General features: G+C 38.6%; 1 protein-coding gene across 1 annotated transcript in view; it reads left to right on the top strand.

Moving 5' to 3' along the window:
* The window catches only part of snx29 (sorting nexin 29), an 83,189-nt gene that overhangs the window by 17,568 nt on the left and 53,348 nt on the right, over positions 1–12,273 (top strand). Inside the window, exon 15 of the mRNA XM_083555623.1 lies at positions 2,274–2,359. Coding sequence (XP_083411749.1) covers positions 2,274–2,359 — 86 coding nt within the window. The remainder of the gene's footprint in view (positions 1–2,273; positions 2,360–12,273) is intronic.

A 12,273-nucleotide genomic window follows, 5' to 3' on the forward strand; every position in this document is an offset into this window, starting at 1 on the left:
AAACGAACGAGTGAATTTATTTCGCTGAGCAGGAAAGCCTCTGCGTGGAGCAGGAGGCGGGATCGCCCGGATTTACAATGAAAATGTCACGTCGAAAGAAAAGCACGTTAGCTTTCATATCATTGATGCCTGTTATTCACCTGTCTAATGGATCAAAGCGATGACTCATTCATAACATCTCACCGTGTAGTAATAATTTTGAGCGTTTTATCATTTTCTCAACTCGTTCTGCAGTGTACAGGGCACAGAACACGGGCACTGTAGTATTGCACTATATTTGGCTTTGGTTGCGGTTTTCATAGTGACAGCAGATGAGGATTTCTGACGATCTTCTTTTACCCAATTTCATCACAGCTTTATTAGAGACAGGAGACACATTCAAACTCCTTGCTATAACTACTTCTCCCCTTTTATCAACCTGTGCGGTGGACGCTGTCACATTGTGCCTCTCATTTTGTTTCATCTCCCTGGTGATGGACGTTACAATCTAATGCTTTCTGTTATCCTATTGATCCTCTGGAGGCATTTTGTTGGGGCAGGGTCGCTTGCTGATGTTTGACTGATGATGACCACAGTGCTATTAAACTCTTCTGCATTCCCAAATTAGGGGGTGATGGGATTCTTTTATGAAAACTGCTTTAAAGGTCATTTTTAATGTGTTCAACATTTGGAATCGGGAATCGTGTTCCATTTCGGGAACCAAAAAACAGCTAGGTAATGGAAGAAGTTTTGAAAGCTGTGCCTTTACCTCTGTCCTGCTGTGCAAATGGTAGCAGCTATGATCATCAGTGCTAGGAAGCCCACAAAATCATTTCATTGAAAAAAAAAAAAAAAGGGCAGTTCTGACCGTTAGAAAATGAAACGCTAATTACACAGCTGAACTTATAACGTTTAAGTACCACCATGTGAATGTCATGCAATGGGTTTTCTTCATTACTAAAAATTACTATGGTCTTTCAAAAAGAAATACAATAAATGACACATTCTTTTCATTGATTTGTTTAAAATGGAATAACTCACTGCAGTTCTGTTAATTATGTCGGATGTATGTATCGCCTCACTTTAGGCAACGATTTAGCAGTTCTTGAACTCTCATCCTACATTTTCCTCCTGTATTTATATAATCAACATTTTTTTTAACAACTATATATATTTTTTATATCTTTATTTCCCCACATCACAGGGCATCTTAAGACATTTGGAGGAAAGCAAAATCTGCTGTCTACCACGTACATGAGCTCACAGACCTGCTAATGTCACTTTGATTGACATGGAAAAGATTTTATGAATGACTGTTTTTTCTTTTCGTGGTTTCTGCCAATAGACGGCTGTCAGGATTCAATCTCACAATCTTCACACGAAATAAGGTGTACTTTTTATCACCACCTAATTTTGCCCCGTTGACTTCTTTCTTGATACCAAGAAAAGTGGTGCTTATTAAAGAGCTACTCTTTTTATGGTCTACTCAATCCTGACTGTAAACTCATTAAAGATGTCAGTGTCCCTTTATGTGGCATTTTAATTTCTGTAATATGACATTGTTGGCATGTGCGAACTCGGAGACTTGCCCAAGATGGACAATGGAAAAAGATTGTGGCATACGTGAGGGGTGGAGAGCTCCCCACAGAAGAGCTGCCATTTATTCGCTTTAATTAAATCACACTGGAATTGTGCACAGCTCGCTGGCTTCCAATAACCACGCTGGCCCATCTGAACGCCTCCGGAAATCCTCCATTCTCCTGGCTATTCAGGACCTTAAAATGTGGTGCGATAAGAGGCCCTCGGCAAGAATAGGAAAGCTTCTTTTCACATCCTCACAGCCTCAATTGATTATGATTGATTTTTCTCAAACCAGCAGAATCAGCCAAGCTGGGCATAAGCACACACCCACATGCGCGCACACACACACCTCACCGCCCTAAGGCCACAGTTCTGGAAAGTTACTCACCAGCAGTTGTAAAGCTGTTAAAAGAATTGAATAAGGTTTTTTTTGGGAATGGTGGCTCCATTTACTGTATATACTCATTTAAATGGTTTATGCCTAATATTTTATGGTAATTTGTCTTGATCACTTCATTCATCTACAATAGAGACTTCTTTGCAAGTTTTGACACAGCTAAATTTATTCTGTTATTATTCTGGAGGTTAGAGCTGTTTATGAGCTCTCATAAAGGGGAAAAAATGGACATCATAAAGAAGAACTTAAAATGCTGGGTCGTTTTGGGCATACAGGCATGGCTGAGTCAGACACGGCACTTCTGTCTGTTTTGCAGGGAAAATGAGGTGCTGAAGGTCCAGCTGAAGAAATATGTAGGTGCTGTCCAAATGCTGAAGAGAGAAGGCAAACAGAGCATTGACTGTAAGTCCTCATTCATACACTCACGCTGAACTTTTTTCATAAAAACTATGGCAAAAATGGCTGACATCTCGAAGCACTGCAGCTCTCGCTCGAGTTCATTCCCACAACAGAGAAGAGGAGGAAATTTCTTTTGTCATTAACCTATTTTCAGAGCAGGCAAACTTTTTTAACTTGTCCTTCGGGGTTTTTTTTTTAATAAAGGTTAGTTTTCTGGAGGATGAAAACATGCTGTGCACGGAGTATTCCATATAAGAGGGCTTTATCAAAAGCCAAACAAGGCTGACATCGAAGATATAAAATGGGAAAATAATTCTTAATTACATTTGCTAATATGTGGAGCATGTTTGGCACTATTTGACCACCTCTGCAGGCTCTGGAGGTGTGGAACACACGGGTATATTTACCTAATAACGTTATTGTCTTGCAGGGATTAAGCACGTGATGTGCTTAATTATGTCCGTGACCATGCATGACGCAAACCGTTAGCGTTCTGAGTCTTTTGCCAAATACAAAGTCTATTTCTTTTTCTTATTATTTAGACTTTTAGCACATCAAATGCTTTTGATTATCTGTTGCTCTAATGGACCTGATGTGTGTTGGTTCATTGCACATTTACAGCCCAATTTGTCTTGTCATTGCTCCTCTGCACAACAGCTTTAAATGTGTGAGTGTGTGTTGCAATATGAGAATGTGTGGTCCCAGAGGAAAAACGAGCTAGAGACGAGCCCCAGTCAGAAACCTAATAATGACCTTTTATCCAGCCGCTACATGCTGTGTACACCACCCCCTCGGGCCCGCTTAGAATATGGCATGCAGTCTGTGCACTGAGCAGCACTCTTGATGTAAATTCCCCAATTTGTCTCAGTGCTGCCATGTGTTTCCTTTGCTGCCCTTCTCTACTCACGCAGCGGCTGGGTTTCTTGGATCTGCACATAAACGAACTTCCTTGCACTGTACTAATGATGCGCCTTGCTATACACCTGCTTTTTAATGATGAGTAGCAGCTGGAATAAAACATGACCGTGAACTCCAAATTGACCTACAAGCTTCAATAAGGTTTTTTTTCACATCCTGTGACCCTGTTCAAACCTTAGATGCACCTGGTTGGAACTTTCTTAAAAGATTTATGCTCCAGACAAGTATGTGTGTTGTTATTGACATGTTTTGTACATTACTGTTCTCTACACAGATTCACACACTGTCATTCTATTAAACTCACATCCGATGTGAAGTTGCATGACCGAAAGCTAAACGGAGGAACTATCGCGAGTTCAGATTTTCCTATGTTGAGCATTGTAAATAAGAGGCAAAATCATGTAAATGTGTATTGCTAATTGGCCTATCAATTGCAGTGCTCCATATGGAACTGTCATCTGGTTGGGGGTGGGGGGTGAGTTTTTTTTTTGAACAGCTGGCCTCTTCTGTACAGTTATCCAGGTCCTGAAGGGCCTCTGACTACATACCAAACCCAAGAGAAAATCTTTTTCCCAGCATATGTAGTAAGTAAGATATAGGGGAAAGTACTACTTCAACTACTACTACTAGAACTAATAATAATAATAGTAGCAGTAGTAGTAGTAGTAATAATAGTAGTAATAATACTAATAATAAATATTTATATTTTATCTGTGCTTTAACAGGTTCCCGGGATAAAGCCCATTATTAAAGTAATCCACATTTATTCAGTTGTTGTAAAACTATTAAAATTTGAAAAATTCAAGATAAATATAATGGGGATTTTCCCCACAGTTTTCTCCATGATGCTTAGGCTGCATCTCAGGAAAGCGTATCACACTTCGAGGAATACATTATCCTCCCTCTTCCACATACATGAGCTCCCAGGCTAGTGCCACAGTGATTGACAGGTGAGAGAGAGTTTGCCATCTCCTCCACACAGAAAACATGTTTCTCAGTTTACATGCCCTTAAGCAAATCTCTTGCCAGTGAGGTTTGATCTGAGATTCCGTCATTAACTACCAGCAGGCTCTTTTTTGCCCTAGCTAAAGAAACGTATTTTTCAGAAAGTGATGAGAGTGATATCAGGCTGCTTTATTATTCAAAACTAACAGATGATGAATCGTGTATCCTCCAGATCCAAGTCAATTCTCAGCTTGCTTCTTTTAATTTTACTATTCTTTCTCCAAATATATTCTATTATGAAAAGTTTTCTCCTTTTCTAGATGTATTTATTTTTCGAAAATAAGCTCAATAAGAATAATTAGCTCTTAGAAATATATGCTGAAGAAATCGTATGCGCTGGAAATGGTACCTGATCCCGGACAAGAATTAATATACTTGCACCAGGCACTTATTTCCCTGTTGATGGCCATGCTTAATGAATCAATAAAGCCTGTTATTTACTGGCCCAGCTGGAAAAAAAAGTGTTAATAATTTTGTCCTTGCTATTCATTACACGCTGGCTCATATTTCCTTATCGCCACCGCCCTGTTTAGGGTAACCGGTTTGTACCGGCTCTTGAATTCTGGCTCAGAGGTGCAGATGAGTGGATGGCCATGTGTGTGGGGGGGAAATGTAGGTTATAGTGTTTACTTTGACTAATACGGACCCCTGGCGAGCACGAGGGAGGCTGATCTTTATTTACCAGGAGAGGTGTGTGGAAAAGAGGAGGTGCGAGAGCACGCCTGCCGGGCCAGGTGGCCCACCGTCTGGGGGAGTGCGTCCCTGTCACCTGTTAACCAGCAGTGTTAATTAACATTTTAATTATCACCTGTGGGTTAAACACGGATTTGGCAGCTTCAACGCTGGTGTTGTCAGTTATTGCTCTTTCCCTGTAGATGGATCAGGTGCTCAGGCTGAGCCCTCGGGAGAAGCACCTGGACCGAACTTTCCTGCTCTTGCTGCCTGCGGTTATTTTTCATTTCTTGTGTCAATCCTCCGACACCTACACAGGTGCTGCTCTATAGCTATGCACTGACCTTCGATCTCTCAGCTCTTCAGCTCACTTGACATCAGTTGCAGTCTCCAATTTCGGATTCAGCCTCTGCTCCGGTGCAGGAAAATAACACAAAGCGGGTGGGGGGAAGTGGCTGGAGCAGTATGGGCATTGGAGGAATTCTGTCTCCTCAGAATTACCCAGGAGACGTGTCCCATGAATTATTGTATATTTATTGCATAACTGTTTTGCCTGATAAATCCCGAGTTTCAAAATTCAAATCCGGCATGAAGAACATGATAAATAATGATGTGCTCGTTGTCATTGTTAGCCAGCTCTTTCTGGAAAGTCATGTCCTCCATTTCACTTTGAGCCTCATGGAATGTTTTTGGGAAGCGGTTGGAAAAGTTGAATGAGTGCAGCAGCTGGCTGCCTTGTGTGCCTGCCGTTTATCTGATGTTATTTAGATGAAGGAGGACTTTAGAGGCCTACTGCATGCTGAGGACCTCTGATGATTCTCAGCAGGTGAGTAGGCAGATGCTCAATGGAGAGACAGCTTCATGCTGCCTCTCTAATCAAAGAGATGCTGCTTGCACGTCCTGCTCGTCCTCATGCTCTGCTGCTGACTTCTTTACTGCGGATTTGAAGCCTGCAACAAAAACCCTGCTTTGCTTTTAAACCCTGCTTTGTTAAATCATGCTAATTGGCCAGTTAAGTTGTGTGTAAAAGTTACACACGCCATTGTTCCTCTTTAAACTGCGGTAGACCGTTTGTACAGGTGATTTTGCAGGTACAGGTGATTTTGTTTTTAATATTAACCATTAATAATACTTCTTTGGTTTAGATCTTTTTGACAAAAGTGCAGAAGTCGTCGTTTAATTCATTATTTAATTAAATTATTTTTTCCTGTGTTGTTTTTTCTTAAAAGTAACCATATTCATTTCTAAAGAATACTTTTATTATTATTATTATTATAATTATTTTTTTTTACCTCATGACAGATATGACTAAAATATAATCCAAGCAATGTTTCCTATGTGTTTGTGTTTGTGATTTTATGAGACGAATGTAAATGTTTTTGTGCAAGGTGCATGAAGCATGGTGGTGGCCATATCAAACCTTTGGGCTTTAGAAAAGATGGAGGGAATTATGGATTGGTCCACATAGCAATGTATTTTGGGACAAAACCTGCAGGACTCTGTTAAAAAGAGAGAAAATGTTCCCCTTCCAAAGCGATTTTGCCTCAAAGCACAAATTCAAGTCAGCAGTGGATTGGCTGCAAAAGACAAGATCAGCATTTAGGAATGGGCCAGTCTGAGTGCACAATAGGATAAATCCTATCAGAAACCTGTTGAATGATTGAAAGAGGGCTATGCACATGAAAATTTCTTGCAACTTGGTAGGGCTGGAGCAATTTTGTGGAAAAATAGTGGAATAAAATTGCTAAATTAAGATGTGCTATGTTGGTAGGCTCTTAGCCAAAAGACTGAAAAAAGTGCTGTATTACAAGCCAAGGTGTTTTTAAACAATGTATTAGTGAGGGTATGTTAATTATCGTGGTGGGCTCATGTTGTGACTTCGTCTGGCCTCTGCTCGTAATAGATTAAATTTCAGATGAGACACTGAGCCTTGACTTTTCATTTAATGTGCTCTTTGATTCCTTCTGATTTGGTTGTTCTGTTGTAAATGTCACTGTGACATTGATGATGGTTTGATTAGGTGCTGGTTGAACACTGAAGTTTTTAATAGGTACTATGATGTTTTTCAAGCACGAGTGAAGCTGTAATAAACAGTCAGGTTGTTCGAGTCATTTTTGTATTATTCGCAGTATGTGTGTATCAGTCGTCTCCCAGCAGATATCTTTAGCAAAAGCGTTTATTTGCTTCGTATGGTTATATAACTCGATTAAAAAAATACTTAGATAAAAGACTTAATCGTTTAATTTGATTGAATTCGATTGAAACTCTTGCCTGTTTATTTGGCTTTGATCTGCTTGACGGGGCAGAAAGAAAGCATGGATTAGGATTATTTGTAAACATAGAAATACTGTTTTACTGATTAGAAGGATTCGCAAAATTGATCTCGGTATGTGGAGTGCTTCTGAATGTATCTTGATAGAACTGTCTCGCATCTGCAGCTTCCACATAACATATAAAACAAGCATTATTATTATAATAATTATTATTATATATATATATTTTTTTTCTAATCTTGGTAGACATGCTTGATAGATGCTACAAAGATGATTAATTTACATGTATTTGTACATGTATAGCATGTACAAACCCAAATACACAGTGTGTCATCATGTAATGTGGACCAGCAGGACTGGACTTTCATTACTACTCTTTATTACGTATGATTTTTAGCAACATATTAACACAGAGTAAACAGATTCAACTATGAATATTATAATGATTGCCATTAAAACTACAATTTTAACACTTTATGGTACATACATTCCTGAATAATAAAAGTAAGAGTGATTTTGAAAAGTAATTTTCACATTTTTAACATGAGACACAAATTTCTAAAGAGCTTTGGAGCCAATGATTCAATATTTTCCACCTTAATGTTTGATGACAGACTTCCCGATTACTGTATGTATGTGGCTGTACATTAGATTTTAATAGCAGGAAAGCATTTCCCCTCTCGTTTCCTAATTTGGTCAGTTCCCAATTACTAACCGGCTCGCTCTTATACACCAATCGGCCATTACATAAAAACCACTGACAGGTGAAGCAAGTAACACTGCTTATCTTGTTACACTGGAACCTGTGTATGGGTGGAATATTTTAAGCAGCAGGGAAATTTTAAGACTTGTTGCAAGCAGGGAAAATGGGCAGGTGTGGATCTAAGGGATTTTGACAAGGATCAAGTGACCTAGGACAGAGCATCGCCAGAATGGCTGGACTAGTGGGGGGTTCCCAGTATGCACCAGTTAGTAGCTACCAAAAGTGATAAAAAAACTTTTCTTATGAATGAGTTATTATATATTTAAAGTTCCTTGTCAAAAAATAGTTGTTCCTCAATAACTTTGCACACTGAATATTTGATAAGCTATATAAAATGTATGTATATTCAGGAATAGCAAATCTGTATGCAATGTTTTATTTATTTATTTTGCCATTTTTCTCTGTTTTGACACGTTTTGAAATCTGAGCCAAAGAAAAACAGTACAGATGGTAAGTAGTTGGCCTGCGTTTTTGTCACAATTGAAAAGATTTCATCTTTTTTTTTTTTCCATGTGAATTATCTTACATTCTTCTTTGTGTTCATCCGATTAGCATGCAGCATAAATTTAGCCAGACCTAGAATCTGTTGGAGCAGCTGTCTGCACCAGCTGAGCACTTCTCATAAATGTCTTAGACTGTGGCTGCTCTCACTATTAGCCAGGAAAAAAATGGATCTGGCATCATTAGCCCTCAAGGCTTTTAGATTGTGTTACTTTTGGATTAAAGAAAAGAAAAAAAAAATTCTATGCAAATAAACCTTTAGCAAAAAAAAAGTACTTTTTTGGCTATGAGATTTTTATGAGGCACTATAAAATTCAGAAAGGCATCCATTTACCGCTGACATTACGCATGCATGAATTAGTGTACTTTTTAATTTCTCAGTAGTGTTTGTCTCTTGTCATAGACATCATGGTTAATTAAAATGCCTAACACTTATGCTAATGGATGTAACTACTTGGAATGGATAAGCCTTAAGAGCGTAGAGCTACTTCTACTGTAGTCCTCAATATGTACGGAGCATTGCCTTAATGGCAGTATAATTGTCATCAACTTCCTGCTTGATTAAATTAGATATGCATGCTGGAGCTTATTTATGTGTGTTTTTGCATGCATGTATGAGGAAGCGATATACTTCGTTCCCTGCAGATAAATATCCTCTCTGCAACCTTGAAAACTTTTTGCAGTGTCAGTTACGCCGATGAGAATAATGACAAATGATTGTTGACATCTTTCCGGTGACAATCTAAATATGGTTTAAAAGTTTCTTGTTTTCCAATGTTAAGACCTAGCCAGTTACACATCACAATCTCGTTTGTTATGACCCCTGTCAACCTCTAAAAGCACTTATATGGGCATGTGTGCATGAGGACTGGACATTGGATCCACAAAAGTAGGTGACCTGGTCTGACTAATCATGTTTTCTTTTACATCATGTTGATGGCTGTTCATGTGCACATCACATACCTTGGTTAGGGTTAGGCACCAGGATGTGAAGAAGGCAGCCTGGCAGAAACTGTCATGGTGTTCATGTGGCTAGAAGTCCCACCTACCTAAACATTTTTACAGGTTAAGTACCAACCTGTCATAACAAAGGTTTTCCTTAATGTCTGTGAGTGTATATAAATTATTATATTGTGTATACCACAAACTTGTCCTTTTATATTTTTTATATATTGATTTATTTCCCCATTATTTCCACCCTTATCAGTTTTCAAATTGTAACACACAAGCAGTCAATGGGTTGGATTGTTCAATCTATAGCATTAACTATACAGTTTGCTATTTTAAGAGAAAATGTACATCACTTTTCACAGTTAGCTGACTTAAACTTATTTAACAAATGATAAACATGGTGGTGTTTGTGGTTTCTTTTCTTTTCTTTTTTTTTTTTCTTTTCTATTTTATTCTATGATATCTAAAACTTCTCATTTCTGAAGTAAGTCAAAGGCACCTGGAGTGCAGTCAGTGGTCCAAATCATCCCAAAGGTGTACAGTAGGGTTTGCGGTCAGAGCTTTCTTTTGTGCATCTGAAACAGGTTTTGGGTTTAACTTCTTTTTTTATTTAATTGAATAAAATCAAATAAAATGTAATTCTTCTACATGCAAATACATACAGTGAGGTACCACCAAATGTATGGTAACACCAAATAGGGCTGGAAATGTCAAGTGTCACAATACTTTTGCTTCTGTAATTCATTGCCTGATGGACCACAGCCTGGATACTTAATACCATACATGTATGCGTGCAGTCATTGAAATACCTGTTGTTGTTTTTACAGTGGTATATCATATGTGTTTGTTCACTGTATAGTATGTAACTGTTTATTTCTTGGGTGGTTTGGGAGCAGGCACAGTTGTAATTTGTGAAAATTCAAATAGGAATACTGCAGCGATAGGACAATAAACCAAAAAAAAAAAATTCTCAGTTAAAAACTTGCAGCTCCGTCTTCAGTGTCTGTGGACTTGTGTGACAGATATGATTTCATCAACAGCGTACATGAGGAATACCTGCTGCACTGTGTGCCGGCTCTTTAATTTCCATTTTCACAGTGCTCTCCCTTTATATCTTTTGCGGAATGTTTCCGTTAATAACAAACAAGAACGGAAGAGAAGACAGTGATTACAATTAAAGAGATAATGTTGACCGAATCTGTGGTCAGTCAAGTGCCTGGTTTATTCTTTGCATCAGCACTTGTGACTAGTTTGTTGCGGTAACAGTGAGCATGTCAAGCTGATTTCATGTGAACACGTTTTCTTTTCACGTGGACATGAAAGCTGACTGGCGTTTATTGCTTATTGTGTTGTAGATGGGCTGCAGGCTGCCTGCAGAAAAGAACGGATTTTCTATGAAATTGCTCAGAAAGACATTTCTCACATGGTCCTTTTGCCGTTGACCTTGAAGTCAGCCTGAAACTGCATATTTTTGAAGTGATAAAGTTGGAGAAATGACCTTGTAAAGTAGGGTCAGATATTCAGGAAAAGGCGAAATGCTTTTTCTCTGCAAAAAAAGACTGTGTACATTTTTTTCATATGTATGGAGAGAAATGAGATATTGTCAGAGGTTACTTTGCTCCCAGTGCAGTTCGATATTTCACGAGCCCAGAGGGTGTACGTGCAGCAGCTCAGGTGTTGTGGGTTGCGAGACACCAAATTTTAAAACTTGTATCTGAAACTGAATTCAATAATTACTTTTTCGGTACATTAAAGCAATTGATGTGTTTCATAAACAAGGTTGTAGATATAATTTTGTGGGGATCATCATGCATGGCTCCTGAATTGACAAATATGCAAGTTTATTTTAGGTTGTTGGGGAAAAACTACGAAAGGAGTGGATTATAGTAGAGTGCAAATAGAATTATGCTTGTATATACAGATGTCATTTAAAAAATGTCTCAGTACTTTAACTCAGATGACCACAGATTTGGGGCATTATGCACACCATTAACAAATAACCAAATGACTTTTCCCTAATCGTTCTTCTTTTTCTTATTTCCGAGAATGACTTTCCCATAAAATTTCGTACACTGTCTCATTATGAGCTGAAAGAGAGCGTTGCTGTGAGAAAAAGCGCCATGCTGAGCCCAAAAACCCAACGCAGCACTGTGTAGTGCTCCTTAGCCAAAGATGGATAGTTGTTTGGTTTAGTTTTAGTCTACAGTGGAATGTTCTCTGTATTTGATCCACATTTGTGTATACTAAACTTTGTGAGCTTGCTAGTACTGGAGGCCAGGGTAGCAATAAAACCTATGACAGTAGTTGTTAATACAAGATTTATAGTGAAGTCCCATTCTTTACAAAGGGAATCAATGGCAATTGGATTTACAGAGTCTAGATTTATGGAGTCTTTTTTCGGGAGTAGGGAAAGTCACAGCTGGATACAACAGCAATGAGAACCAAACTTGATCAGATCAACAGAATGAAAAACAAAATGAATTGGTAGACAGGAATAGAATTTTTGAAAAAGTCATGGTGGAACAATGACACTGTAACAACCCTAATTTACAACATACATCAGTGCTAATTTGTGTGAATCGTTATGATTACACCCGAGACGACACGTCTCGTGATTCCTCCCAGAAATGGGCAGAAATTGCTGCTTCTGCTTAAAAGTGCACGGCACCACAGTCGACATTTCCACTCGTGTGAGAGAGAACGAAGGTGAGCGAGATAAGCGGCAGCCTCATTTTAGTACAGTGTGACACACAGATAAGACAGAGATTTAGAAATGATTTGCTTGACCTTTTGGCAGATTTTACTGATGATTTAGACATTCGGATTTTGCTTAC

This window comes from Silurus aristotelis, assembly GCF_946808225.1.
Source record: "Silurus aristotelis genome assembly, chromosome: 12".
NCBI classification, from domain to species: Eukaryota; Metazoa; Chordata; class Actinopteri; order Siluriformes; family Siluridae; genus Silurus; species Silurus aristotelis.